The sequence below is a fragment of the Melospiza georgiana genome, chromosome 3 (genome assembly GCF_028018845.1).
Source record: "Melospiza georgiana isolate bMelGeo1 chromosome 3, bMelGeo1.pri, whole genome shotgun sequence".
In the NCBI taxonomy this organism is placed as follows: Eukaryota; Metazoa; Chordata; class Aves; order Passeriformes; family Passerellidae; genus Melospiza; species Melospiza georgiana.
In genome coordinates this window covers 76,713,499-76,739,143 of record NC_080432.1, presented here as the reverse complement: position 1 = coordinate 76,739,143, position 25,645 = coordinate 76,713,499, and the positions used below count along the sequence as shown (strand labels likewise).

Sequence of the window (25,645 nt, the reverse complement as noted above, 5' to 3'; positions counted from 1 at the left end):
CACCAAGTTTAATGGCAGCACAGGGCAAGGACAGCAATGACCTCTAAGCTCCATTGCAGTCCTGCTTCCATTTTGAGGTTGATCCTCTTGTGGGTGGCAATGCAGGTTTCCCAGTCCAGCAGGGGTGTAACAAAGAAAAGCTGTCACAGCCCCCAGTGTCCGCCCTGTAACAGTTTACTGAATGTAAGTAAGCAAGTACTGAATGCTCATTGTCCATTAACATTAAAAGAACACAACTGACTTCATTGATTTTCATCGACTTCTCTTCTCTATTGTAACAATTTCTTAGTGGCTGGAAAGGGCTTTTTTTTTCCCACCACATTTCCTTCTTATATTTTTTCTGTATTGTGAAGGAAGATAAAATTAACTTGAAGTGTGGACTGAATAATAATTCTCTAGCACACAGTACCTTATCAAAACAAAACCTCTTGCTTTCAGACACCACTGTATTCCACATAATCACAGCTCTGTATCCTCCTAATCCAAAAATTGTGTTTCTTTGTCCTGGGTCAAAAGTTTTTTGTTCCCTTTTGCTTATTACTTAACAAACTGGGAAGACTAGGCCTAAAACGCTGTAAAGTCATTTAGAATACACAAAGGACTACTTTCCACTGATTAAAAACTGGACCTAGAAACCTTAAATGCTCCATTAAACTTAGAAAAATACTATGAAAAACAAGTGGAATATTGCAATCCATGGACAAAAAGCTTGCTTGTTGTGACTGTACTATTGTGATGATGTCCATATATCTGATTTAATGCACTGAGTTAATTTTATACAAAAATGCTTTGACAAATATTTTTCAATACACCTGATATAACTGCCTTGAAACACAAAAGGTTTCATAACAAAAAGGCATGGAGAAAAATCAGTTCTCTAAATAAGAATGCCATTCATCATCAAAGGCCAGACCACCTCTCTGAACTGTGAATTAATAATATGATACAGCACTCTGGCTATTATTAAATTGAATGAACAACATATTTTGGCAGCTTCCTTTTTATTTATCTTAAAGCAAAATAATCTATGTTGAACAGATATTTCACACTTTTTTTTCTTTAAAAATGAAAAACACTGTAAAACAGAAGCCAAAATTAAACTGGTGTCTTGACAAATATCAAAATTCTCTAGGAGCTGATTTACGATTTAGGAAAATTCTTAGAAAGTGCCTCAATGGGCAGCACTTTTCAAAATGTTTTGTAGCATTCAGGAGCACAAAAAGAGACTCCCATGAGGCATGATTTTTTAAATTATTAAAATCAGTCTATAGCTATAAGCACTCCAGCATAAATTAAACTAACATGCACAGTCCTGTGGCATTCTTTCTGGTCAGCCTACACTTCAATTAAGTTTATAATTTATATTAAGGATTGCTTTCTTACTAATTTTTCCTCTTACCATGACAAAGCTTTCCTGTGGTTAATTCAGAAAATGGGCTACATAGCATTCATACTGAAATGACAGGATGCTAAGCTGAAACAGCTTTACAGCATATGTCATGTAACTTGGATGGTCTTTGGATAATATTTAATTTATTTCCCTGTTTAAAGTGCTGTTACACCAAAGACACAACTGGCTTCCATTTTGTCTTAATTAAAAATATTACTAAAGCTGTCACTCACATTATTGGTTTAGCTCTTTCAGTTCCTGGTGCCCAGGCCAAATGGTTTTATATCTATATAAATACTCTTTGGAATATACTAATGGATGCTAAATTTTAACTTCAGTGACAATAAGAAAGATTAGGTTTCTTGCTATGGATGAAAAAGACTTTTGATTCAAAGAAAATATTTAAGTAAAGGTTCTGCAAACAGTTGAAAATACCATGATAGCCGGAGCCACCTGCATGATTCTCACAAATGCTTTAAAATACTTAGAAGTATATAGGTATATTTGCTATCAGATTTCTAGTCTATGGCTTTGTCCATATAAACTGAATTATGGAACTCATAATTTATTTCCTTTGATTTATTATTTATGTTAACAAACCAGCAGGTTTTCACTTTCTCTTCAACAGGTACCTAAACACTAACCCTGTCCATTGGCAGATACCCAGACAGTCAATATTAATCTTTATGCTATGCCAGTAACTATCCTTTCTCATTCTAAAGTTCTTATGAAAGTTTTCTATTCTAAACATTATTTAGACTGGCGGCAGAGCAAAATTTATGAGTTTTTCTCCACAATCTGTTCTGCCATTTTGCTACTGTTTTTTCATGATGTCACCTCCTTCAACCAGCTACTCATCTAGAACACTTCTGACAGTCTGACTTCACATTCATTGTTAGAAATGTCTATAAAATAATCCTTTAAAAAAAAAAAAAAGTATTACTTTTCTTGGATTTGAACTGGGATTGGAGACAATGTAAACAAGATCTAAGAGTGACTGCTGGAGAATGGTGATGACTTCTCAGAGGTAACCTTATGCACAATTCTAGTTTGACTATCTGAAGTATTTGTTATGCCATCAATACTCATCATAACAATACAAGACCAAAATATTGATATCTGGAACTTCAACTTATGTAATGATCATCTCAAATGCTCAAGTTGTTTCTGGCAACAGCTTCATTAAGAATGAACCACATTTTCCATCCAGTTACCTAAATTGGCAATGGGTAAAATGCTTTCTGATAACAGCATCTTCAGAATGGTGGACAGTTTGAAGAAGTGAATTTATCAAATGATGCAGAAAGAATGGAAAAGTTCCCTTCCTTCTCCTTCCCTTTCAGCACAATTTCAGGTTGTAATCAGTGTTTCTCGTTTGCTGCTCTTCCTGAACAGCTCTATATTGATACATTCCCCCTGGTGTTTTTAAAATTTCTCAGTTTGTTACCTGACACACCTGACCCTCTGAAGATTAAGAGCTCATTAAATGCTAGAAAGCTCCTAGAGATTTTGTTCAGTCAGAGAACTTAGACTTATCTAGGAGAAGGAACACACCATGACATTTGAGTTTTATGGCCAAGACCTGAAATCCCGGAGGTTCTGTCCCTTTGGCAGTAAATGACAGAGCTGTTTCAGAGACAAAGTCCAGTGGAAACAGAGGATTCGACTGCAAGTTCATCTGCAAAAGCAGAGCTCCCAAAAAAAAACCTGCTGAACACAGAACATTGCAACAGTCCCAAGTGTCTGCAACACATCATGGTCTGCAACACATCATGGAGATCAATTGAGAAGCACAAGACACCAATACATTAGATGACTTCACATTTCTCTGATAAATGGGTTGTTTAAACCTTGAGAAAACTATGACATTTTCATGAAGCATTTCTGTTACATTGAACTAGAATTTGCTAATAGAAAGGGAAGAGGCTATTTTAGGAACTTCGTATCCCTAATATATAATGCATGTTATTTACTACTACAGCAAATTTCAATTTATTGCCATTTTATTACCTATTACAGCTAGACACCAAGGGTTTGGTTTTCAATGTTTTAGGGTTTATAAAGGAGAAAGAAAAAATAAAAGCAAACTAGAAACTATTAATTCTAGGAAAGGGGACAGACAGATCATCAACATATGCACAGATTCAGTCATCTGAATAAGCATCACAGCAGTATTGTTGCTGCTAGCAGAAAGTAAACTTCATGTAAGATTTGTGTTACTGTTTATAATTGAATATTGCAACTGCATAGTTTTTTATCAGATATTTTTTCCTTCTCTCTTATCTTGAAAACGGTAACAACCCAATCTAATTTAATTTTTCCATATTTGCAAATTTTATAAGAGACTGAAATCCTAAGGGGTTCCACGACAGATGGATGACTGTGTTATTCTAATTACAACTAGCTACAGGTTTACAAGGCTGTCATTTTTTTAAGATACTCAAATTCTAATTTCAGGAAACATGATAAACGCTGAATATCTATGTGCTGTACTGAATCCACTTTCATGCAAAATGTGACTTTTCTTCATTGAAATAAAACAATTATTAGAAACTGGCTTTCAGTTCCTCAGACCCAAATTTATTTTGTTGCCTTATAACAACTCATTAGCTTTACCTCATACCAAAAAAGTCTCTATTGTAACTAGTTTTAGGATTTAGGTTAGATGGCTCTTACAGGAGGATATGAAAAACATACTGTGAAATAACATGGCATTCAATAATTGTCCTTGAAGCAATTTCAATGCTTCATAAAAACTACCAGAAAACCTTGGGAAATGTACAGAAATCTGGCCAATCATTATTCAATCAGTGAGAAATCTAATTTTAAACAAATAAGGTCGGATAAAGATTTGAGCGTGCTTTGTTGTCCCTGTGGTACAAACATAGGAAGCATGATGCATCCTGGGTTCTCAATGCTCATCACCCTCCCTTCATAGGAAGGCCATACTGCTTATTTTATGATGTAAAAAAGAACCCAAAATGAACGTCATTTTAGCTATATGAGCCATTCCTAAAATCATGTCCTTTTACTGTTTCAGAGTAGAATTAGAATATGATCACAGATTCAGTTTTAGAGCCAGACTTTTGTTTCATGTCAATCAGCATGAATTTATTGGCCTAAACTAACTTCCCTGGTTAACCCTTATGGCTACACCTGTCTGGAAAAGGTGCTATGAACACTTAATAACTGTTTTCATATAAAAGTTAAAATAAACCTTTGATAATACATGGTGTTTACCTGAGCAACACTCTTTTCTGGGCTAGAGAACTCTTCACAAAAGAAGTCTGTGATAACGCTGTTGCTCACAGGGAAAGAACTCAACAGGGCATCACCAGCCCTCTGTCTACCTCTTACCACCAGATTACTGACTGCTCTTGAGAAGACTTCTAATTCTCCCATTTCCAAGCTTTTATTCATTAAAGCACATGGAATATCAAAAGCATTTGCACATGAAAACTCTTTCTTAGACAACCCATTAAATGTCGGAGCCTTTATTTGATTACCGAACAGGCAAACTTATCCAGAATTAATGCCTAGCAGTGCCTGTATAAGACCCAAAAACACTCTCTCATACAGAAAATACAGAAATAAATATTAGACAGAGTTGGTTTATCATTAAAAAAAATCTTTAAGGCTCAAGAAAACCAAGAACTGAGGTTTTCACTATGTTATCTTTGGTTTTGTATCTACTCTTTTGGATTTTTCATTCTAGATAATTAATTGAACCTGCAATTATCTAGGGATTTTCAAACTTTGTTTTCTTCGAAGTTGACATTAAATTTTAGATAAATTATGCAGTGTTGATGCCACATCTGTCTAATCAGTGGTTTGTGGTGAAATCAATTACATAGAAGATCTAAGTTCAACCTTCCTGAATGTATTTTAAATCCTACCTTTGACCAGAAGATTGAGAGGAGTGGTTTAAAAGTAAGGTACTTGATGAGTAAGGCCTACTGCTTCTCTTTAGAGATCTTACACATTAGATGGAAGCACTTAGCTATCATAATTAATGAAGAGCAGCCTTGCTGTTTTTGCTGGGCAAGGCATCCATTCAGAGTCAGATGTTTCTTCTTCCTTGAGTTAGTTTTTGCATGTTTAACTTTTAAAGGAACAACCAAAATTATTATTTGAATTAGGAAGTCTCAGAAATATGCAATTAGCAAGCCTTTGAGTCCATGGAATTGCTTTATTGCTCATTATGCCTCATGAGAAGATGAAAAGTAATACAGGACAAGACAAATATCTTGTCCTTGACAAAGATATCAGTATCTTTTAAGAAAAAATAAAATTGTGATAGAAATAACCGTCTCATCAACAACTGTCTTCATAAAGCAAAGAGACAGATTCTTAAATTAAATTAAGGGTATCCTGTTAGCAAGCTTTTGGAAGGTAAAGGCCACTAAATATAAAGAAAGACAGCTTCTAAAATTTCTAAAGGGGTTTTATGCTTTGAAACTTCAAAGGCAGGCCTCAAGGATACTGTATCTGCATACTATGGATAGGAGAGTAAAACATCAGCATAAACAACAGACTCTCCCCAAAGCAGTCTTGATTCTCCACAGTTAGTAACAGAATAAGTACTCTAAATGGCTGAACTACAACCTGAGAGAAGAGTCATGGACAAACAGTGAAGAAAGAAAGTGCATCTTCCAGCAGATATTAACATTGGTTCTAAATCTTCTAATTTTACCAGTGCTTCAAAGTATTAAAACACATCCATTTACACTAAGAATAAATCAACATTATCATTCATCCTTTATTCTTGGCTGTAAGCACAAAATCTGTACAAAACTAACACTCAGGTTACTCTGGCAACAATAACAGTTCTTTAATACAGATGCCTTAATACAATATAAAGTGTATACCTTTGTGGGGCTTTCAAAAATGAGCCAGATTGCTGACACCATCTTAAATATTTATGCCACCAGCTTTGCAAATCATCTATAATAGGTGTCAATACTCAGTACAAATACTCTGAATCTCATCCTCACCTGCTCTGCATCTTCCTCTTTCTATTTTACACACAGAAATGTGAAAGCCCATCACTAATAATTATCTGTTCTGTTCACTCAAGCACATAATTTTCTTCTGCAAAGTGAGGTATTTCCCAACAGTGAAGTAATGAATTTCTGAGCTGTTAAAGAACATTTTAAACAACCCCCAAAATGGTACAGATACATTTAGAAGAAAGGCAATTTAAGTATGAAGAAGCTGCATGGCAATAAATTATTAGGAGACTGACCTTTATAGCTTCCTGTGCTGAAATAACAATCTGTTTTGCTTTCAGAAAGATGTGACACGAACTTTTCAATTAATTCTGCCAAAACTGCAAGAAGTAAAAACCCATTAAAAATTAGAGGCAACAAACAAAATATGGAAATGTGTCACTTAACTAAATGACAATGTATGGGAAAGTAAAGCTATTTAAATTCCTGCATATTTATTCATATTTTTATGGGGAAACAACTCAAAACATGCATTGCACTTTTACATTCCTAACACCATTCCTAACTTAAATTAAATTTTAATAGCTTTACTGAGAATATATTCAGTGTAAACAGAAAGAGAATCTCATATTATCTTCATATCCTCCAAGGATTACTTCAGAATTTGTTACATGGTTTCAATATGAAATGAAAATTAACTATAATTAAACTATAATATCTCACCACATTTGTCTGTGTATAGAGACAGGAAAGGAAAACAATAAAACGAACAAACCAAAAAACCAACCAAATACCCCAAATAAACTCAACAACCCACACAGAACAAAAAGCTGACACCATCCCAAAATTATGCTAACAAAAGCACATGAAGTTTAAGGGCTGTTTCCAACAAACTTCAATATAAAACTACCTATGCCATCACAAAATAAAAATTATTCACTTAAATTTATGCAATAGGAGTATTTAATTTTGGAAATTCTGCATTTAATGGTGACCATAATGTTCTTCTTCAGTTCTTGCTATGGAACTTTGTGTCTGCAGGCACTGCACCGCTAAGCCCGATGCTGACACCTCTTCACTATGGAGACAATCTTATCTCCCACCTTGACAGGATGTTAGCCAGGAAGTTAGCAGGACCTCTCATTGACAAATCATTATCCAAACTGTCCCTGATGCCTCAATTCCCCAAGTCTGAGGCTATGGCAACTGAACACATGACATCATACAAGTTTAAACAAAGGTTACAAGGAAGCCTTTACACCAACCGCACAGAGGAGGCCGGCATGACATAAGCCATATTAGGAATTTAGGATAGCAACAACGAACTTCTTTTAGAAGTATATGCTATCCTAAAGCACCTGCTGTTGGCTCCATAAATGGTATATAAAGCATACAGATCTGCATACTGATACTTCTTACAAGAAATCAAAGCAAGGGAGTCTATTTAGAGAGTAACAACTGCTGCCACCTGTGGGATTTCCTGTTTAAACACCATGTTACCATTTCCCTCCCAGCACTTCCAGCTAATAGCAATGAAGCAACAGCTCCTGTTCCCCCATTCTTGCACATAACTCCAGGCACCCACTGCCAAGGTGGGTTTTCTGCTTTTGAATTGAATAGTTCAAAGAACCATAGAATGGCAGGGGTTGGAAGGGACCATAAGGAACACCCAGTACCACTGGTACCAGTACACTGTTTAAGCAGACAGCAGTAGGAGCAGCTGCAGCAGCACAAGTGAGGCAGAGCAGTGACACATGCTGGAGGTGGCAACAGAGTAAGCCAGAAACCTCCTGAGCTAGCCATGATGACAGGAAAAGTGACACAAGCAGTTAATGCTCTTTTGGGAATGAGGAGGAGGAGGAGGAGAAAGACAGAATTTCCACCCACACTCTGATGCTTGTTATGCCAGAAAAACAATTAAAAAAATATATAATAAAGGTAATTAATTCTTGTTCCAATTATTTTAAGCTAACATACTGACATTAAATCACAGTCTTTTTTGTCTTGATTAATTGCCTAAAATATTTACAGAAATTACACTGAATGAGTCCAAAAAAAGTTTTTAAAAGGCTGTGTTTTGGTAATGCTAAAGAAGTTGCACTACAACAACTAAACATGAATTTACAGTTAGAGTTCTAACTCCAATGGTAACAAAATTAATTTTGCATTGCAAGGAACTACTAAATTAAAACTAAAAACCTACATGTGTAATTTATATTCTTATGCACTTTTACAGTGAAATGAAACTGCTAATTAAATATAACATAGCTACTTTTAATCATGGTTAATAAAACACATGAGGCTAAAAAAAGCAATTTACTTTACAAAAGAGTTACAATTTATTCTTTTTTGAAGAATATACAAACTCACTAATCCTCACTAATATGCTTAGTGGAATTTGGCTCACAAACAATATAACAAGTATTTGTGTAAAATGAGCAAACATGTCTATTTCTGGAACTGCAGACAGCCAAAAGCAGAAATTACACTTTAAGTTTGTAATTAGCTATATATTTACTGTATGATTATTTGTACAGTGATTACTGAAATATGCCATACTATAATAATAAATGAGAACTATGTTAAGACTAAAATATCCCATAATTAAGGAAATTTAAAACCAAGTTGGCACATTGTACATTTCTTCTTTTTGTCATAAGGCAACCACATGCTTGACCTAGCAGGTGAATACTTCAATTCAGTGCTTGATTTAATAGAAGTGAGAGTTCAATGGTTAAGTAATATTTTGAAATTCAAGCACTAAATTCATTCCCACCATTTGAAAGTATTTATCTAAGTGCCCATCAGGATCTTTGAAAATATTTTCATCAAGTTTGAGAGATGAAGACACACAAGAACGTGTCTCAAAACACAAGTGGTTAATACTTAAATAACTGGTTTTCACAGGACACTGCCTTCTCCAAAGGAATGTCCATGTGAAATGACAAGTAGCTATTTCAATTTTTTTCTTTTATTACTACATCATTTAGCTGCCATTTGGACACCACTGCAGAAACTGGTTCAGTGATTCTTCATTTAACTGGAAAACTAGAAAAAAGACATTTAGGCAGGTTCATTGTACATTGTGCTCCTTTATAATACAGTCAGTATTGCTGTAAAAGTTGAAATTTTCAGGTAAAGTTTATGTGGCCTACCAACACAGTGAAAATGTTGATTTTCTTAAATTATGGTAGCTTGGCTGTGTTAGTATTGAAGTTTTTAAGATTCTAGAAATAATCTCATGGAAATTTATTTCTTACACAAAAAATAAACATAATTTTAATTTCGGTGTGTGTCATCATATACAAAATAAAGAGAAATGCTTTTAAATTTCTTAAATTACTGCAGTATCTTATAAAATGCCTACTTTCCTCCAGGATTTTATTTTTCCTTGAAGAAGTAGTGTAAAACAGACGGTAACTGAAACAGCTTCAAAACTGCAAAAGAACACTGCTTTAAAAAAAGCATGTGGTTAAAACTGTTTTAATAGGTAATAACCATGAGCACTAACTTAATTCCTACTCTGAAAGTTTTAAGTAAAAAGGTCAAAAAGTAAAAATCATCAGACTTTTAAAAATCCTCTAACTACTGCAACCGGATCATGTTCTATGATCCAGATGTTTCAAAGGAGCTTAAAAGAAAATACAAAGGATTTTTTTAACAGCAGTTCTGCTCTCAGGCACAAGGTGTGACTCTTGGGGATGGTCCTGTGCAGGGCCAGGGGTTGGACTCAATGATCCTTGACAGTCTCTTCCAACTCTGCTGAGGTGGAAGGGATTCTGTGCTTTTGTGACTTCTGTTAAGATGCTAGAAATTCAAGAGTGAACATCTTGGACAGATTACTTTTTTGCAAGAGTAGTGTCAGAATTTTCAACTCCATCAACCATACTTCAGTTTATTAAGTATATGAAAAACAGAGTTAGCAATTCCATTACTGATGGCAAGAACAAGGAGAACTTTCAATTATTGTACATTAAAATGACAAATGAACAACCTACATTTTCTCTGGAAAGAAGAAAACAAGATAATAAAAATTCTCACAGTGCTTCCATTAGAGATGAACATTGCATATGTTATATAAATATACAAGTATTTTCTTTATTAATGGAAAAAAACAGCCCTTCAAACCAAGCCAAATCTTTACACACCTGCACAGACATTCATGTGCACTCACGTGCCACTGCTTACAGTGGCTCAAACTGACTTGGGGGTCAGAAGAAAGAATTTGTGATCTGCAATTGTTTTTTCTGCATAACATAAAGACCCACTGTTTCACTCAAATTCTAACAAGCTTCCTTGGAAAATCAAGGACATAAAAATAAAAACCACAAACATCTAATTTGTATTATTCTAAAAACTTCTTTTGAAAATACAATATCAGCATTTTGTTATCCTGAACTAAAACCACTACAAAAGCATACAACAGTTATGGGTTCTTTATCCTATGGGGAAAGTCCTGCAGTTAGTTTCAACTTTTTGTTGCAATTGCTAAAGACTGCAGCACACATACATCACAAACAATAACACAGCCTCAAAGGCTCACTGTATTTTTTGTCAACCTGTTTTGATAGAGCTATCTCAGATGATGCAGAGCTCACAAAATATTAAAAGATTCCTGAACACTGTGTTTACTGTAACCACTCTGCTTCCATCAAACATTTCATTTATAAAAGCTGGAGAAAATTCCTGTTTTACAGTGAGTTCTCACATGCAAGTTCAAGAGCTGCTGTATTTTCTTTCCTTGGTTGATTGGTTTTTATTAAGAAAAAACAATTTGGAGGTAAATTAATAGGCCCTAAAGAATATTGGAGATCTAAATCCAGATCCTCAGGGTGATAGGTGATGGAAAATCTGAAAGACTCTATGGAGAAAGTAATTTTAGCTGAGTTTACTATCCCTACCCACATCACATATGAATATAAAGCTTGAGTAGAATAGGATTTGGGGACAGAATATCTCATTATGAAGGGAAAAATGTTAGTATATAATTGATATAATCTCTGCAACACCCTTAATTTATTTTGCTTTGGGTTTAAAGTCTCCTAAAAGGGGAGTGGAATAAGGATGTTGAATCTGCCCAGAAGTCAGATGCTGATACAATGTTAACTGGGAACAGATGAAAAAAGAAGTTTCTGGAATAGAAAACAACATTCTGCCATATCTGAAGGACAAAAAGGAGAAGATAATTGAAAAAGGCATGGCTGAAATAGTCAAGATGAGATTCTGGTTCAAGAGAAAAAAAAAAACCAAAGCCACAAGCCATCTCTCAGTCATGTGAACTATTTGAACATGCACTATGCTAAGCCTAGATTCATACAGAATAATAACTTTCTACATAAACCTAAGGTTTTATTCAGAGGAGTTGATTTGCCTGTTTCTTTTTCTGCCAAAGCTTAGATGCAAATACACAGAAAGTTCTTTTCTAGATGTACTAAAGACACTTGAGGGAGGCCACAAGTATTGTAATGAGTAGTCCAAAAGAAGCCAAGACATAACCTGGCCAAAGGCTCTCCCCATGGTTTTGCTGGTAAGTGACCCAAAGAAAACAAGGAGCTATACACCCTAACACCCACAGATCTGTGGCACCTTAATGGAAGGAATGACTGGAAGAATGCCTTTGTCATCTGTTTATTGTGCTTAGAACACCAGACTGTAGGAGCTGATTGTCTGCAATGTTTTGTGTTAGGAGACCAAGAAAATTCCCAGACTTTCAGTCCTGATGTATTAAAAGATATGCAAGCCTGGGAAGGTTTGTATCTCCTTCCAGCAGTTCAATAAAGCCTTTCAAAAAACAGATTTCGATGTTTGAGAACAGAAATTACTTAAAAGCTACAGTCAGAGGTGATGCTTTAGCAGAGAAAACACCAGTCTAAGGACATCTCAAAAGCAATGCATTACCAGAGCATTTAGCACAAAAGTATTGACCAAGTTGCTCAGAGAGTAATCAACATGGGAAGGGTGAATTGCAGATATTGATACTGTACAGTTTGCTCAAGAATTTTTTGATGGAGTTCAAGCAAGTTCTATAGATTCAGCATCTGGTAATCCTTACACCAGATCACAGAATATTTTTAACAAATCAATATACATTACTCCATACAGTCCTTGAGTCTAATGTTATCTTCTCCCATTATATTCTGGTTTAACTCCTGTTAATGTCAGTCCGCCTTAGAATGGGCCCAGTAAAGAAAGCACAAGTGTACATCTTTGTTCTGTAAACCATGGAGATTGCTCCATCTGTAATTATAGAGAAAATTTTGATTTCTGGGCATCTGGACTGAAGTCTCTCACTCCTCTGAAATTTGGGAGAGCTTTGCAAGCTGCAAAAGATACATAGCAGTACAGCTGTCTCTTGTAAAGTGATTCAGCAAACATGATGTTGTCTCAAACCACAGAGCTGCAGATATTTTGCTGCTTCTGAAATATCTCCAAGCAGATACAGAACATCTGAAGAGATTTGCAACAGCCAGTTGTATTAACTGCTTATCTAAATAACATAAAGGGAAACCTTGGGCACCTGTAAACAAGTGACCATAATCAGAATTCCTATAGGAATAGAAGCCTGAAATTTCTGAGAACACTTCACTTCTTTATGGCTACACAAGCTTATATATCACAAGGGAATTATTATGTCTTACTTCAGATGATTTATGTCATATCGATGATCTGTGTTTTTGCTTTGGCTTTTTACTGAGCTATAGCACTTCATGATCATACTGTTCAGTAGAAATGCATATGAAAATTAAGAAAAACCTGAATGAATGAATTCTTTGATGCTTCGTATGGTTTAATTCTGATTTTTTTTTTTTCAGAAATTGCCCATAAATATAATTTCCCAACCCATGTTAACTCATTCACTAGTCTCTGAGAAAAGTCTGTTTTATTTCAGGCTTTCCTTTTCATTTTCTCAGTATCTCAATAATGGACCCTTTAAAGATCTGGAACAAAGACTTGTATTTGAGCCCTCTTTCTCTGTCAAGTTTCACTGACAACATAGAGGGATAATAGTCGTAAAGTGAAAAATAGGACATAAAATGCATAAACCTTGCTTTCTTGGGAAAATACCATTGAAATAGTTTTCATAATCAACATAGAATTATGGACTACTTGTATAGATAATGTACTCCTCAATGAAAATAATTAGTTGCTTAATAGTGGTTTTTTGTCTGCTTTCTTTGTTAAACTTCTTAAGTCATACTCACTTGGTCCACTGATGCTATCTGGTCTGGTTTTCATGACTTTGCAGAACTGTTTTCTACAAACTTCTGCCCACCCAGTTGGCTTGTCTGGACTTCTTAAGAGTTTTAAGAGCTTGTCAAGATCTTTATCTAGAAGAAATGAAAAATTAGTGTTATTCTATAATGATCATACACTGACAGCATAGTTTGAGTTTAAAGGGACCTCAAAGATCATGTAGCCCCAACTCCATTGCCACATGTATTTCAGACCTCTTAAGAAAAGACTACATAAATATGCCTTTTCCTAAGACAATTAAACCAGAGAAGCAGTCCTAAAACTGATGACATTCTGCTTTATACAAAACATTCTATTTACTGATGGGATTTTGTGCTTATTTTGGCTGGGGTAGAAATAATTTTCTTCACACGGCTGATATGGGGCTATGCTTTGGATTTGTGCTGCAGATAATCTAGAGGTGATAATCTAGAGATGTTCTAGAGATCTGTGTCAGCAGAGCAGAGCTTATACAGATTTGGCCTTTTCTGCTTTCCTACTGCTACCCCAGCAAGGAGGCCAGGGGTGCATGGGAAATTGGGAGGAGACAAAGCTGGGACAGGTGACCCAACTGACCAAAGAGGTATTTCATACCATATGAGATGGTCAGTATATAAAGTCGGGGGAAGTAAAAGGAAGGAGAGGAGCATTCTGAGTGATGCTGACATGATAACAGTTGACATGGTGGTGTTCAAAGGTGGACTCAATAATATCTGAGGTCTTTTCAAACCTAATTATTTCTGTGATTGCATTTGTCTCCCTAAGTAACCATTACAGGTGATGGGGTCCTGCTTTCCTGCAGATGGCTGAACACCTGCCTGCCACCTGGATGCAGTGAATTAATTTTGCTTTGTCTGTGTGCATGGCTTTTGCTTTTCTATTATACAGTCACAGAATAAGCCAAGTTGGAAGGGACCCATCAGAATCATCAAGTTCAACTCCTGGCCCTATTCAGGGCACCCCAAAATCACACCATGTGCCTGAGAGTGTTGTCCAAACACTTCTTGAACTCACAGCTTGTTGCTGTGACCATTGCCTCGAGAGGCCTGTACCAGTACCCAACCACCCTCTGGATGAATAGCATTTTCCTGATGTCTAATCCAAACCTCCCCTGACTCAGCATCATACCATTTCCTCAAATCCTGTCATTGATCACAAGTGTGAAAAGATCAGTGCCTGCCCCTCCCCTTCCACTTGCAAGGATTTTGAAGATCACAGTGAGGTCTCCTCCAGGCTGAACAGAACAAATGACCTCAACCACTCCATTTAAAGCTCCCCCCTTCAGACATCCACCATCCTTGCTGCCCTCTTCTGGACACTCTCTTATGGCTTAATGTCTTTTCTATGTTGTGGCGCCCAAAACTGCCCCCAGCACGGGACAATCCCCTCCTTGCCCAGCTGACAATGCTGTGCCCGATGCCCCCCAGGACACAGCTCGCCCTCTTGGCTGCCAGGGCACTTGGCAACTACCAGGTAACTTGGCTCCCAGAGTCCTTGATGCTGCTATGAAACACTTTCTGGCCATCTGGAGGAGAAAAATAAAGATGATACCTGACACAAAGCAAATGCACATGCATTCACTCCAGCTGTGTACAATCCCTCTGCTGTTGGACGATTAATATTACACATTTTTCATGTTTGCGAGTACTTTGCTTGTTAAATAAATTTTTTTCCATTTTTCTTGAAGGAAATGTTTTCTCCCAAACTGGTGGGAGGAGGGGCCGCTTGAATCTGCTTTCTAGAGAAACCTCTCCAGAGATTTCCTCCCTAAATTTGCCCTAAACCAGATCAAGTGTCAATAGTTTGAGCCAGTCTATGGATATGAAAAATATTTGCTGGTACTTTTACTTCTTTATACCATTTCTATTTCAAAACATTCTTTTCAAATGATCCTATTCTTTTTAGATTATTATAATATTTTCAACAGAATTATGATTTTGCATGTAATTTATTTTAAGCTCATCTAAAAACCTTAATGATTTCTAATTAATAGATTGTATCCCTGTCATTGGAATTTATTATACAATACATAACACTTCAAAACAATCTTATTATAATAACTTGATTATTATCATTAATAATGCCTCCAAATTAATTAACCTGAAATCTCTTTGTTATTCTCAAATAAATAAGTCCTCAGTATATTCCCAAATAACACACAGTGATGCTTAGAACAGCTTACTTATGAAAATTTAATGTGAAGAAGGATTTAACTCTTACAGTATTATCAGTAGGATTTCTAGTTCTTTCTCTGCCCTTTTTTGTTATTTCTGAAACAGTTGAGTATTGAAGAAAATCCTGGAGCCGCAAAGAAACACTCCTTGATACAAGTTAAATAGCTATTTTACTTCCTCAAGGATTGTAGTAATTCAGTTTGGCAGACAAGGATCAGAGACTACAAGCTGAGACTTAATCAGTCAATGTACCAGAGATCCATGCAACCAAGATACTGTGGTGCAGTCATGTATTTAATATATCCAGTACAAACTGAAACTGGTATCATACTGTGGAAACTCACTGCAGCTTATTTTCTTCCAGGTAAACCACTGCTTCCCTTAACTTGTCATTAAATGTGGACTATCACTTCTGCCAGCAGGTCATCATAGTACAAAAAAAAAAGACAGAACCTTTGGGGGTTTTTTGGAATGACAATTGCTTCCAAACACTCATGATATCTAAAAAACAGCAGCTTGCTTTCACAATTCTGTAGGCAACTACAACTTGCCCAACAGTATTACCCTGTAGCTGAAACTTAAGGAACAACATAGTTCTGGGCTATGTATATTATGTGTTACTGAGGGCAGGCTGTCACACTACCACTACCACTAGAGGTGTTCCAAACCCACCAACACTGAGAAACAGATGTCCTGCTTTTATTTCTTATCTTTTCTGGTTTGTCACTAATGAGTTCACAAGTTATTCTAAATTAATGACTTGAATTTGATTTTTTTCTGAAAAAATACTAGACCTTCTGAATGACGTGAAGGATACAAGGTGAGGGAATAGGGGAAGGAGAAAAAAATAGAAAGAAGAGAAAATATGAGGAAGAAAATGACTAACACCTTCCTCTACTGGGTAGGTCTTAGTAATTTAAAAGCTAGCAAGCTTTTAAATATGGACATCATTGAAAAGAAGCTAATGTAAATTTAACTAATCTGCTGCACTTCTGCTCTCTTCTTCACACGTAGCTATATTTTGCCATCCCATCCATTACTTGTACTTACCTTGTGCTAGCATTGGTTGTTCTGTGTAATCCCATGAAAAAAAAAAAAAAAACCAAAAAACAAAACTCCCACATTCACTAGTTTACGAAGCTATGAAATTGCACTATAAATAAGTTACACTTCCACACATATGAAATCTGAACCACTGAATCATAACAGCAAGTTTAAATTGATCTCCCTTTTCTAAAAGATGCTGCTTTATACTTCTTCAAATAATTCTTCAGCTAGCTTGTTTAGATCTTCTAAAGCTAGTAAGACACAGAAAAATTCATCAATGTTTTATAAAACATAAGAAATGCAACAAGCACCTTCTCATCTGACTGTGCTTTGTGGCAGAAGTGTTTTTCTGTGATTAATAACTAAGATCTGTAAATCCATGCATATCTTATTCAAAATCTAAACTGAGAGATTAATAACCTGACTACAATTTTTTGGCTAGTACATAGAAACAAATCCATCTGGAGATGTATAATTAAGGAAAGCTTATGTGCATTTCTCATAGACCTTACTACTCTTTCATCTTTTTTTAATTGAGTGGACTTAAAAGCAAAAGGCAACAGACTTGTACATTAATATCACGGCAAATATAAAAAGGAGTACAAGTCAAAGAAGTGTAGGTGATAGAGGCATTTATGTGACATTATAAGGAATAACAGAAAAGATAATACAGCTGATTCTTTGACAGAGAAAATTAAAAAAAAAAACTTAGACTGCTAATACCAGGTATTAAAAAAAAGAATTAAATCAGATTAGAAAAACAAAACCAAACAAAACAAACAAGCAAACAAACAAACAAGAAACCCTCAATGAAATCAAACTGTAAACATGGCAGCATGTTCCCATTCAAGTTAGAAGTTTAAAGCAAAGAACTCAGATAACAGTGGTTGAGATAAATTGGCAAAATTCTTTTGATAACAAGTAACCACATTTTTGGTACCAATTCTGGAATGTATGATTTCAGAAGAAAATAAGATTAATGAATGGTGGAATACCCACGTTTAGGGAAATGTCAAGCAGTGAATGCATCACTGCAGGACATTTACAGAAAATATTCTTCAGCCACAGTCATTACCAACTGTCATAACTGCAGAGCTAGGAGTAGAAAAGAAAAACATATTCTGTACAAATAGAAGAGTGAATATTACAGTTTATTAGCCTTGTAAAGAGTTTAACTTTCAATAATCGACACTATAGTTAATATTACAAGTTCAAAAAAAATCTTTACACAGTTGTTTCCTGAATATAAATATCACTCTTTGAAAATTACTTAATAGTTGTTCCTCAAATTACCTTAATAAAATAATAATTGAACAAATAAACATGAAAAGCAACAGGGTTTCTTGCTGGAGTGTAAACAAGTAGAAATGGCATAATTAATTTTCACATATAAATAATGATCCGCATAAATCATTTGAAGTTTCACTATAAGTTATCTTTGACAGAAGTGAATCATTAGCATATGGCTATCCAGTAGTTTTCAAACTCTAACTACTGGCTGAAATTATTAGAGCATATTAACATACAATCAACCAAATTTATTTTTCCATAAATCCTTTCCTGCAGACTCATATACCACACAAACAAATACCTAGCATCTGTAAAGCCAGGACACATATTTGTAAACATTGATGCACTGCAGGTTTTCCTCAAATACAAACATATTTTTGGAGCGAGTCTGCTTACTCAAAGTGTCCTCAAAGAGATACTCTACTACATCAGTGCAGTTACTAAATTACAATAGAGTCCTTTTTTATTCAGTGAGTCAAAATATGCTCTTGCCAGGGTCTGTGATCACTATAATAGCACAGAATAGAATAAAAGCAAGAATGTTAAAAGAAGAGCTCTGTTACATACAACCTTCAGGCCTTTGTGCTAGAAAACAGGTTCCATACAATACCAGATTTACCACTGCTCTGCTTTTTATTACAGCTGAACCGTAAGGTGTCAGTGTTGCACATTTAGCACTGTTCTTCAAAAGAATTTATAGAATAAAGCCCCTACCCACTTCTTGGGTTTTCATGCTGGAAATCTCCATGTGAACAAGTCCTTTTAATTAACCACCACTCATAAGCTACTTTCAGTTTTATCCATGGTTTCCATTATACCAGATACAGAATAAAAGAAGTCCTGAGATCTGGAAATGAAGCTTCCTTTTCCCTGACCTCAGCTTGGCCACACTAGTTCCAAAATATTCTGTTATAGCATCTGTCATTCAACTCCATCAGAAAGGAGCGTCATAAACAGGACTATTAGCAGTACCATATTCAAGGCACATCTGTAAATCTTTTTTTTTTTTTTTAAATGCTCACAAGCCATCTCCATCTATTATATAAATATACTAAAAAAATCAACTCAGGTTATGTTTTTACATGTGCCATCACAATTATGTGATGTATATAGGATATATTTTCAAAGTACAAAGAAAAGGTGAAATCCTCTTCAGCAATAAAAGAGGACATGAATAAGAGGTCAGGACAGACAGGATGACAGTTACAGTTACAGCTTTTTCAGCCAAAGAAACTATACATTCTTTAACAGTACTAAGAATCTACCAGTCTTAATTATTCATGTCATAGAAACACCAAAATAAGGGCACCAGAATGATACCTCACAGGTTACATAATGAAACACTACAGCATGAAATCTGAACACAGGCAGGTTCAGGAAACAGACATTGTGCTGGCCCTCAATCCTTGTCAACAGATACAATGAAGCAGTCATGCATTCCCACTCACACAATGACTGCAGAACTTGCCAGTCAGAAGTCTGTGTGAACCCTGAAGCAGAATGAAAATTCAACAAGTATTTTTCTAAACTCCAAGCAATCTGAGTAGCACGCAACATGAATTCTGAATATTCACAACAATAAAGTTGTAAGATCTTGTATAAATGTAACTCATGGATCCATCTTGTAATTGCATTTTTAAACTCTCTTGTGAAAGAAAACTTCTATTGCTGCCATATCATAGTGCTTAAAAATACAGTTCAGATATTCTCCATTTTCTATTTATGCTCTTGATTTCTTTTTTTGCAAGCACTACAATAGCAATTTATGAATCTCATTATTTTAATTTTTGATCTATTTATTCTAATGCTTTCTTTCAAAATAACTTACACATCCTGAAAGCTTTGGTCTGGCAAATCCTATGTTCACAATTGAGTGGCTTGTTGTTTTTTTAACCTAGCACTGAAATAGAACACTTTCAATGGTTTATTTCCCTTTTATTTTCAAACAACAAACACAAAATATTTTGATGCCACTACCAAACATTCTATTAATTTTGCAGTTATATAATCTTTTAATTCAGTTACCCTTAACATCAAAAATGCCATTCCAAATTAAAATATTTCTTTGATTTCAATTTTTCAAACTCATTTGAAAACCTTTGACACTTCATTTCAGCAAATTTACTTTTAATCAAAGTTTTACGCAAGTTTACTTAGTTGGCTGTCATCCACAAACGTGATAACTGTAATATTTATTTCATTGGCCCACTGGGTAATGATGAGCAACAGAATTATTCTGAACAAGAGAACTGAGGGATCCTTTGAACACATTCTGAGAATAACAATAATAATAATACAATATGCTTTTCCAACCCAAGAACAACACTACTGCCTCCTTGAAAACACCCACTTCACCATTATCTGATTGTTGTCTTATGAAACTTGCCTTGGGAAGCCTGGAACAGTATTACAAAAGCTAAGATACAGAAAACTCCCTTCTTTTATAACTATATGGCCTTTCTTCTGGTCAGAGTAGGAAATCACCTTTTAATTTTTTCCCCCCAGATATATACAAACAGACTATTTTATAGTCCCCAGTTAATATAAAATTTCTATCACTTCTGTAAATCTGTCTCTGCTAAGGAAATTCATAATTTCTAATAAGTTCATCTCGGGGATATAGTAAACATGGATAAATACAATGAATTATTTATTTACCAAACAATTCACCTGATTCTTTTGCATTGTCTACGCGAACTAAAACCTTTAAAGAGTTTCTCTGTGCGAATTAAACTGCTGTGCCTAGGTAGCTCTTCAAAGGATTCTTCAGTCTGCTCACATTCCAAATTGATGTTCAATGTGGAAACCAACTATCCTTAAACGCTGTCTATTTCACACACCACCAAGCTCAGTAAACACAGGGATGTGAATCACGAAAATAGTGTACAAAGAACTCTGCAGTTTAAGCAAACTGTCTTGCTTCAGTTACTAGAGAGATGATATAAATGTACCTTATGAGTCACCCACCAGAAACGAGTACAGGAGGTTAATCTTGAAGTGTGCATAAGAATTAGATTACCAAACAGCTTTCCAGATTGACAGTTGTACAAAGCCAGACAAGCAAAACTAAACCAACTTATTTAGCTACAATTGCAGCCAGCATTGAAATAACCTTAAGTCTTTCATGAGATTATGATCAGTGGGACATGAGCGTGGGGAGCAGGGTGCAGGGAGGAAGGAATAAGAAAATTTTTTAATTGACTGAGATACTTGCATGAAATCTACACTGCTCGCATGCTTTCTACATACCTTGTCTGGATTCAGCTTTCCTAGGAATTTCTGCAAGATAGCACTTTGGCACAGGGAGCGATGAAAACATTGGCCAAGGATATAGACCGCTGTCCTAGAAACAGAAATAAATTAATTTAACAGAAACATTAATAGCTTTTTCTCGATTAACAAAGGTACAGTTCCCAGAATTACAGCCTATGCACCAAAATGGTTTGATACTACAACTTCCAATGAGATGTGCTATCACCAAAAAAAAAGGATAGAAAATCCAAAAAGCTTTGAGAATATAATTTTTTATGGCATATATATCACTGACAGTTTTGATTTTACAGTTCCTTTTTTCAATCATAAAGGAAATTGCAAGTTTTACAAAAAATATAAAAAAGAAACCCCAACAACCTACTAAACTGTATTTCCAACTTTATATATTGATTTAGGTGTCTTTGTTGTGCTGACAGTAATCTGCATTTCATCTTTATGAGACTGACAGCCAGCGAGAAGTAGAACATTTAAAGAAGTTGCCTGACAAACACTCTTTTGTTAGAACATTAATGAAAGCTCTAGGTATTAGATAATGCATATAAGAACCCAAGAATGGAAAAAATATCAAATAATACAAAGATAAATGGAAAGTTAGTAAAGAAACCACAGAAATATAAAAGGAAAAATTCAAACAAATTGCATTCACTTAAAAAGTAACATTAAAATGGAGCAAAATAAAGATGTCATCTGAACATAGCATCTCCTAGGTACATGGCAATCCCCAGATAGTGGGAGCAATGTATTTGCTCAGTGTATCACTTCTTTAAAATATTAACACTTCATAAAGCTAAAGGTGGTCTGGTGTTAAATAATTTTTCACATGCTTAATTATCAGCAAAAATGTTCAGTTAATGAAGGCAGAAGGTACAGAAAGAAACTGGTAAACTTAAAATTCTAACCTTATCTAATTCTCTCAAAGGCAATATCCTTTCCTGTGGTCCTCCAATCAGATTTATCCTTACAAGAACATGGTTTCTCTCCACTGACAGACCATCAATTATAAAAACTCTGTGGAAAAAACCCCAAACAAAAAACAACAAACCTTTAAAAATGACAAGCTTTGATTTATTGACTATTTAATTCAGAAAACTTAAAGAAGCAAGAGTATTTTGAGAAACATACCAGAGTTAAAACACAGGCTGGAATACAAATAGGCATAAATAAACAGAAACATTAGGTATTTTGAGATGTCTCCAAGCATTGTTCTGTGTGCTTCCCTACCTACTACTGATTAGAAAAATTTGAGCAATTACTGGACCCAAAAGAGTAGAAAATCTCAGAGATTTTCTTATGTCACATAAAAAATTATATAATTAGGGCGGTGACAGTTAATGGACCATAAAAATTTGCTCCTTATTTTGCCTACCAGTATATTTCTGCTGTCACAAATAAGCAGAGTTGCTCACTACTTGAAACAGAGACAACTTGCTGTCTGAAATCACTGTGCAGCCCAAGGTACAAAATCTTTGAAAGCAGTAACATCCAGGTTTTATTCACCAAGTTTCTTAATAAAAGTTTTTCCTTAGAAGGGAAATAGCAGCTTTCATGTTCAAATAGTAAATAACTATCATCTTCATCCAAACTGTTTGACTTACATTCTGTAATGGTCCCATATAACAAACAGTAAGAGGAAAATACTTCAAACTCAGCATGCCATGAGAAAGGAAAAAACGTCAGTAACTAAATGACTCTCCACTTCTGTCCCAAAAATACTTTTTTTCTTTTGAAAGGATGCACTATGCAATTTTATTTAGAAGACAGCAGTGGAAAGTCATAGTAGCTGGGGAGTTGACTGAGCTACAAATAAGCTGTTGGAGAGTTGACAAAGCTACAAACCAAACAATAAAAACAAGAACAAAAATACTCCCCCATAAAAACCCCAAAGTATGATGCCTGTAATTCATGAACATTAAAATACCCTGATTTTATATTAAATACATAATATTAAAAAATATATAAAATTAGAAGGCATACTTATTTTCACAAGTTTTAACACTTCTTGTTTTAGAAACAACTTAAGAGTAATATAACTAAGAAGTAAAAAAGAAATTGCTTTTTTATTTTTTATACTTTTGAGGTGAACATGGGAGAAAGAGAAGGCTATTATTCTTTTCATAATTTAAAACTGCTGACAAACCTGCATGTAAGGAAATTTACAGACATTAGAAGCCAGTTTAAGTGAAAGCATTTGTATGTTTAAAGCTACTAAAGCATTTATGTATTTGTTCTCAGGAGAAGAGTTTGATAGTTAAAATAACATTTACATCAATCACTTCTTACCCTGGTCCTTCTAAAGTTTCTGTGACATTTTCCTCCTGAGCAGTTAGTAAAACTTGTGACACTTTATACTGAGTCTCCAAGAGTAAAAGGGTATTGAGCTCACAGCACAGCACATTTAATAGCCTGCAGAAGGAGACATTGAAATGGTAGTACATCAGTCAGGACTCCAGTAATTCACAGAAAGACAAGGGTAAACATGTTTATGAGATCTTGCAATGGAAAGGGAGAAGAGGAAAAAACAGCAAAAAAACCCACTTGAAGTGCCTGAATAAACCTCACATACAACTAGGTCAGGAACACTTTAATATCCTTTTCAACCACTCAAGTGGCACAACCTTAAGCAAACAGGGAATGGTTCCCAACAGTTGGTTTTTTTGTGTGCACTGAACAACCAGAGAAAATACCCACTGGTCAGCTCAGTCACTTTTGAGTTTACATCACACTGTAACAAAAATGATACAGGCTTAGTAAGACATTCTATGTGAAATATAAGGAAATTATACAATAATAGGCTGGTAAAGCAACTCAAAATTAGGTTGTCTGAAGGGGGAAGAATGAAGTGAGGTAAAAAAATATCTTTCATTTAGAAAAGAGGCTTTTAAGACCTTCTGTATAATCACATTTAACGCAGTTCAAAAGCAATAAAAGATTTAGCATGTAACATAACCAACAAATCTGGGTTAGGTTTTTTCAGAGAAACAAAAATGGTAAATGAAATGAATAATAACAAGTGCACAAGACAGTACATTATATACAATTTTCTTTCATAACTTTGGGGCAAATTAACAGGGTAAGTACTCCGATATATTTTTATATAAATATGAAATAAAACAGTCCAAATCACATTAATTTTTGTTTTAACTAATCTAATCACTCTAAGACCACAACAGAATAATTTCATTGAGGGCTTCCAGTTCAAGGAAAAGAATGTAACTAAACATTCTTGTTACTGGTTTTATTTCCTGTTTTAACACAGTCATAAAATGCAACATAAATTAAGGCTGATCAGCATTATATTTTGCATTCACATAAGATTTTATATGAACTAGAAAATATACTGTTTTAAATTCATAGTCTGTTAGTCAAAGCTTATTTTCTTCCATGGAATTCCTCATATGTTTCTACTGAGAAAAGCAAAAATTCATAAGCCATTCTCTCAATAATTTAACACCTGCAAATTTATACAGTTGTGGCCAAGGATTAAACAGCCAAGATGAGATTATGTCTCAGGTTTTTTTCTGTTGTTTTTTAAACAACTTGTTGTGTTCAGTTTCAGTACTCTTCAGCTTTATTTCTTTTACATTAACTAGTTTGTGACATCAATTTGTTCTCAGTACTTTTTGAAATCACAGAAGAAGAAATGACAGTTCAACTATAATTTTTATTATTATTTAGAAGAAAAAACCCAGAAAAGAGCTCTGAAACCATTATGAAGATGGATAATGTTTTTCTGTGAAGTACAGTAAGTGGCAAAGACCAGCAGTTAAAATCACTTGGGAGAAGACTAGTAGCTGAGAATGCTTTATAACATCATCTCCTCTGGTAGGCAAGACAGAGCAAAAAATAAAACAACAAGAGCAACCAACCATGAGCAAATAAAATTAGGTGGATGGAATAGTGGTAGAATAAATGATGAAATACACAAGATCTAGAGTATGCAGCTACTGCTTGGGCATTTAAGTGAAATTTTCAACTACATAGAAAAAGACATTCAAAAATGCAACTATTGAAGTAGAGGTTATTTGGTTAATCATACTAATCCATTAATTACCTTCCAAAGTCATAGATGTATAAAGTTTCCAATTAAAAAAAAAATAACCCACTTTTTATAGTAAGTATATTTGTAAACATGCTTGAATACAGCTATGGAGTTTTTTGTCTTTTTTGTTTTTGGAACATAAGAATTGGATCAGACTCCCCATCTCAATATCTCATCTATAAGAAGTATATGCTTACGAGAATGTATAAAACCTTTACAGACATAACACAATATGATCAAGCATATATTT

The 25,645-nt window shown here is 34.8% G+C and overlaps 1 protein-coding gene across 2 annotated transcripts in view; it reads right to left on the bottom strand.

Annotated features, from left to right (window-relative positions):
* The window catches only part of TBC1D32 (TBC1 domain family member 32), a 74,692-nt gene that overhangs the window by 10,330 nt on the left and 38,717 nt on the right, over positions 1 to 25,645 (bottom strand). For both annotated transcript variants that reach the window (XM_058021144.1, XM_058021145.1), the window contains exons 24-28: positions 23,637 to 23,759; positions 22,256 to 22,364; positions 21,333 to 21,426; positions 13,542 to 13,667; positions 6,636 to 6,719 (exon numbers count right to left, since the gene is read on the bottom strand). In XM_058021144.1, the coding sequence (XP_057877127.1) occupies positions 6,636 to 6,719; positions 13,542 to 13,667; positions 21,333 to 21,426; positions 22,256 to 22,364; positions 23,637 to 23,759 (536 nt within the window). The remainder of the gene's footprint in view (positions 1 to 6,635; positions 6,720 to 13,541; positions 13,668 to 21,332; positions 21,427 to 22,255; positions 22,365 to 23,636; positions 23,760 to 25,645) is intronic.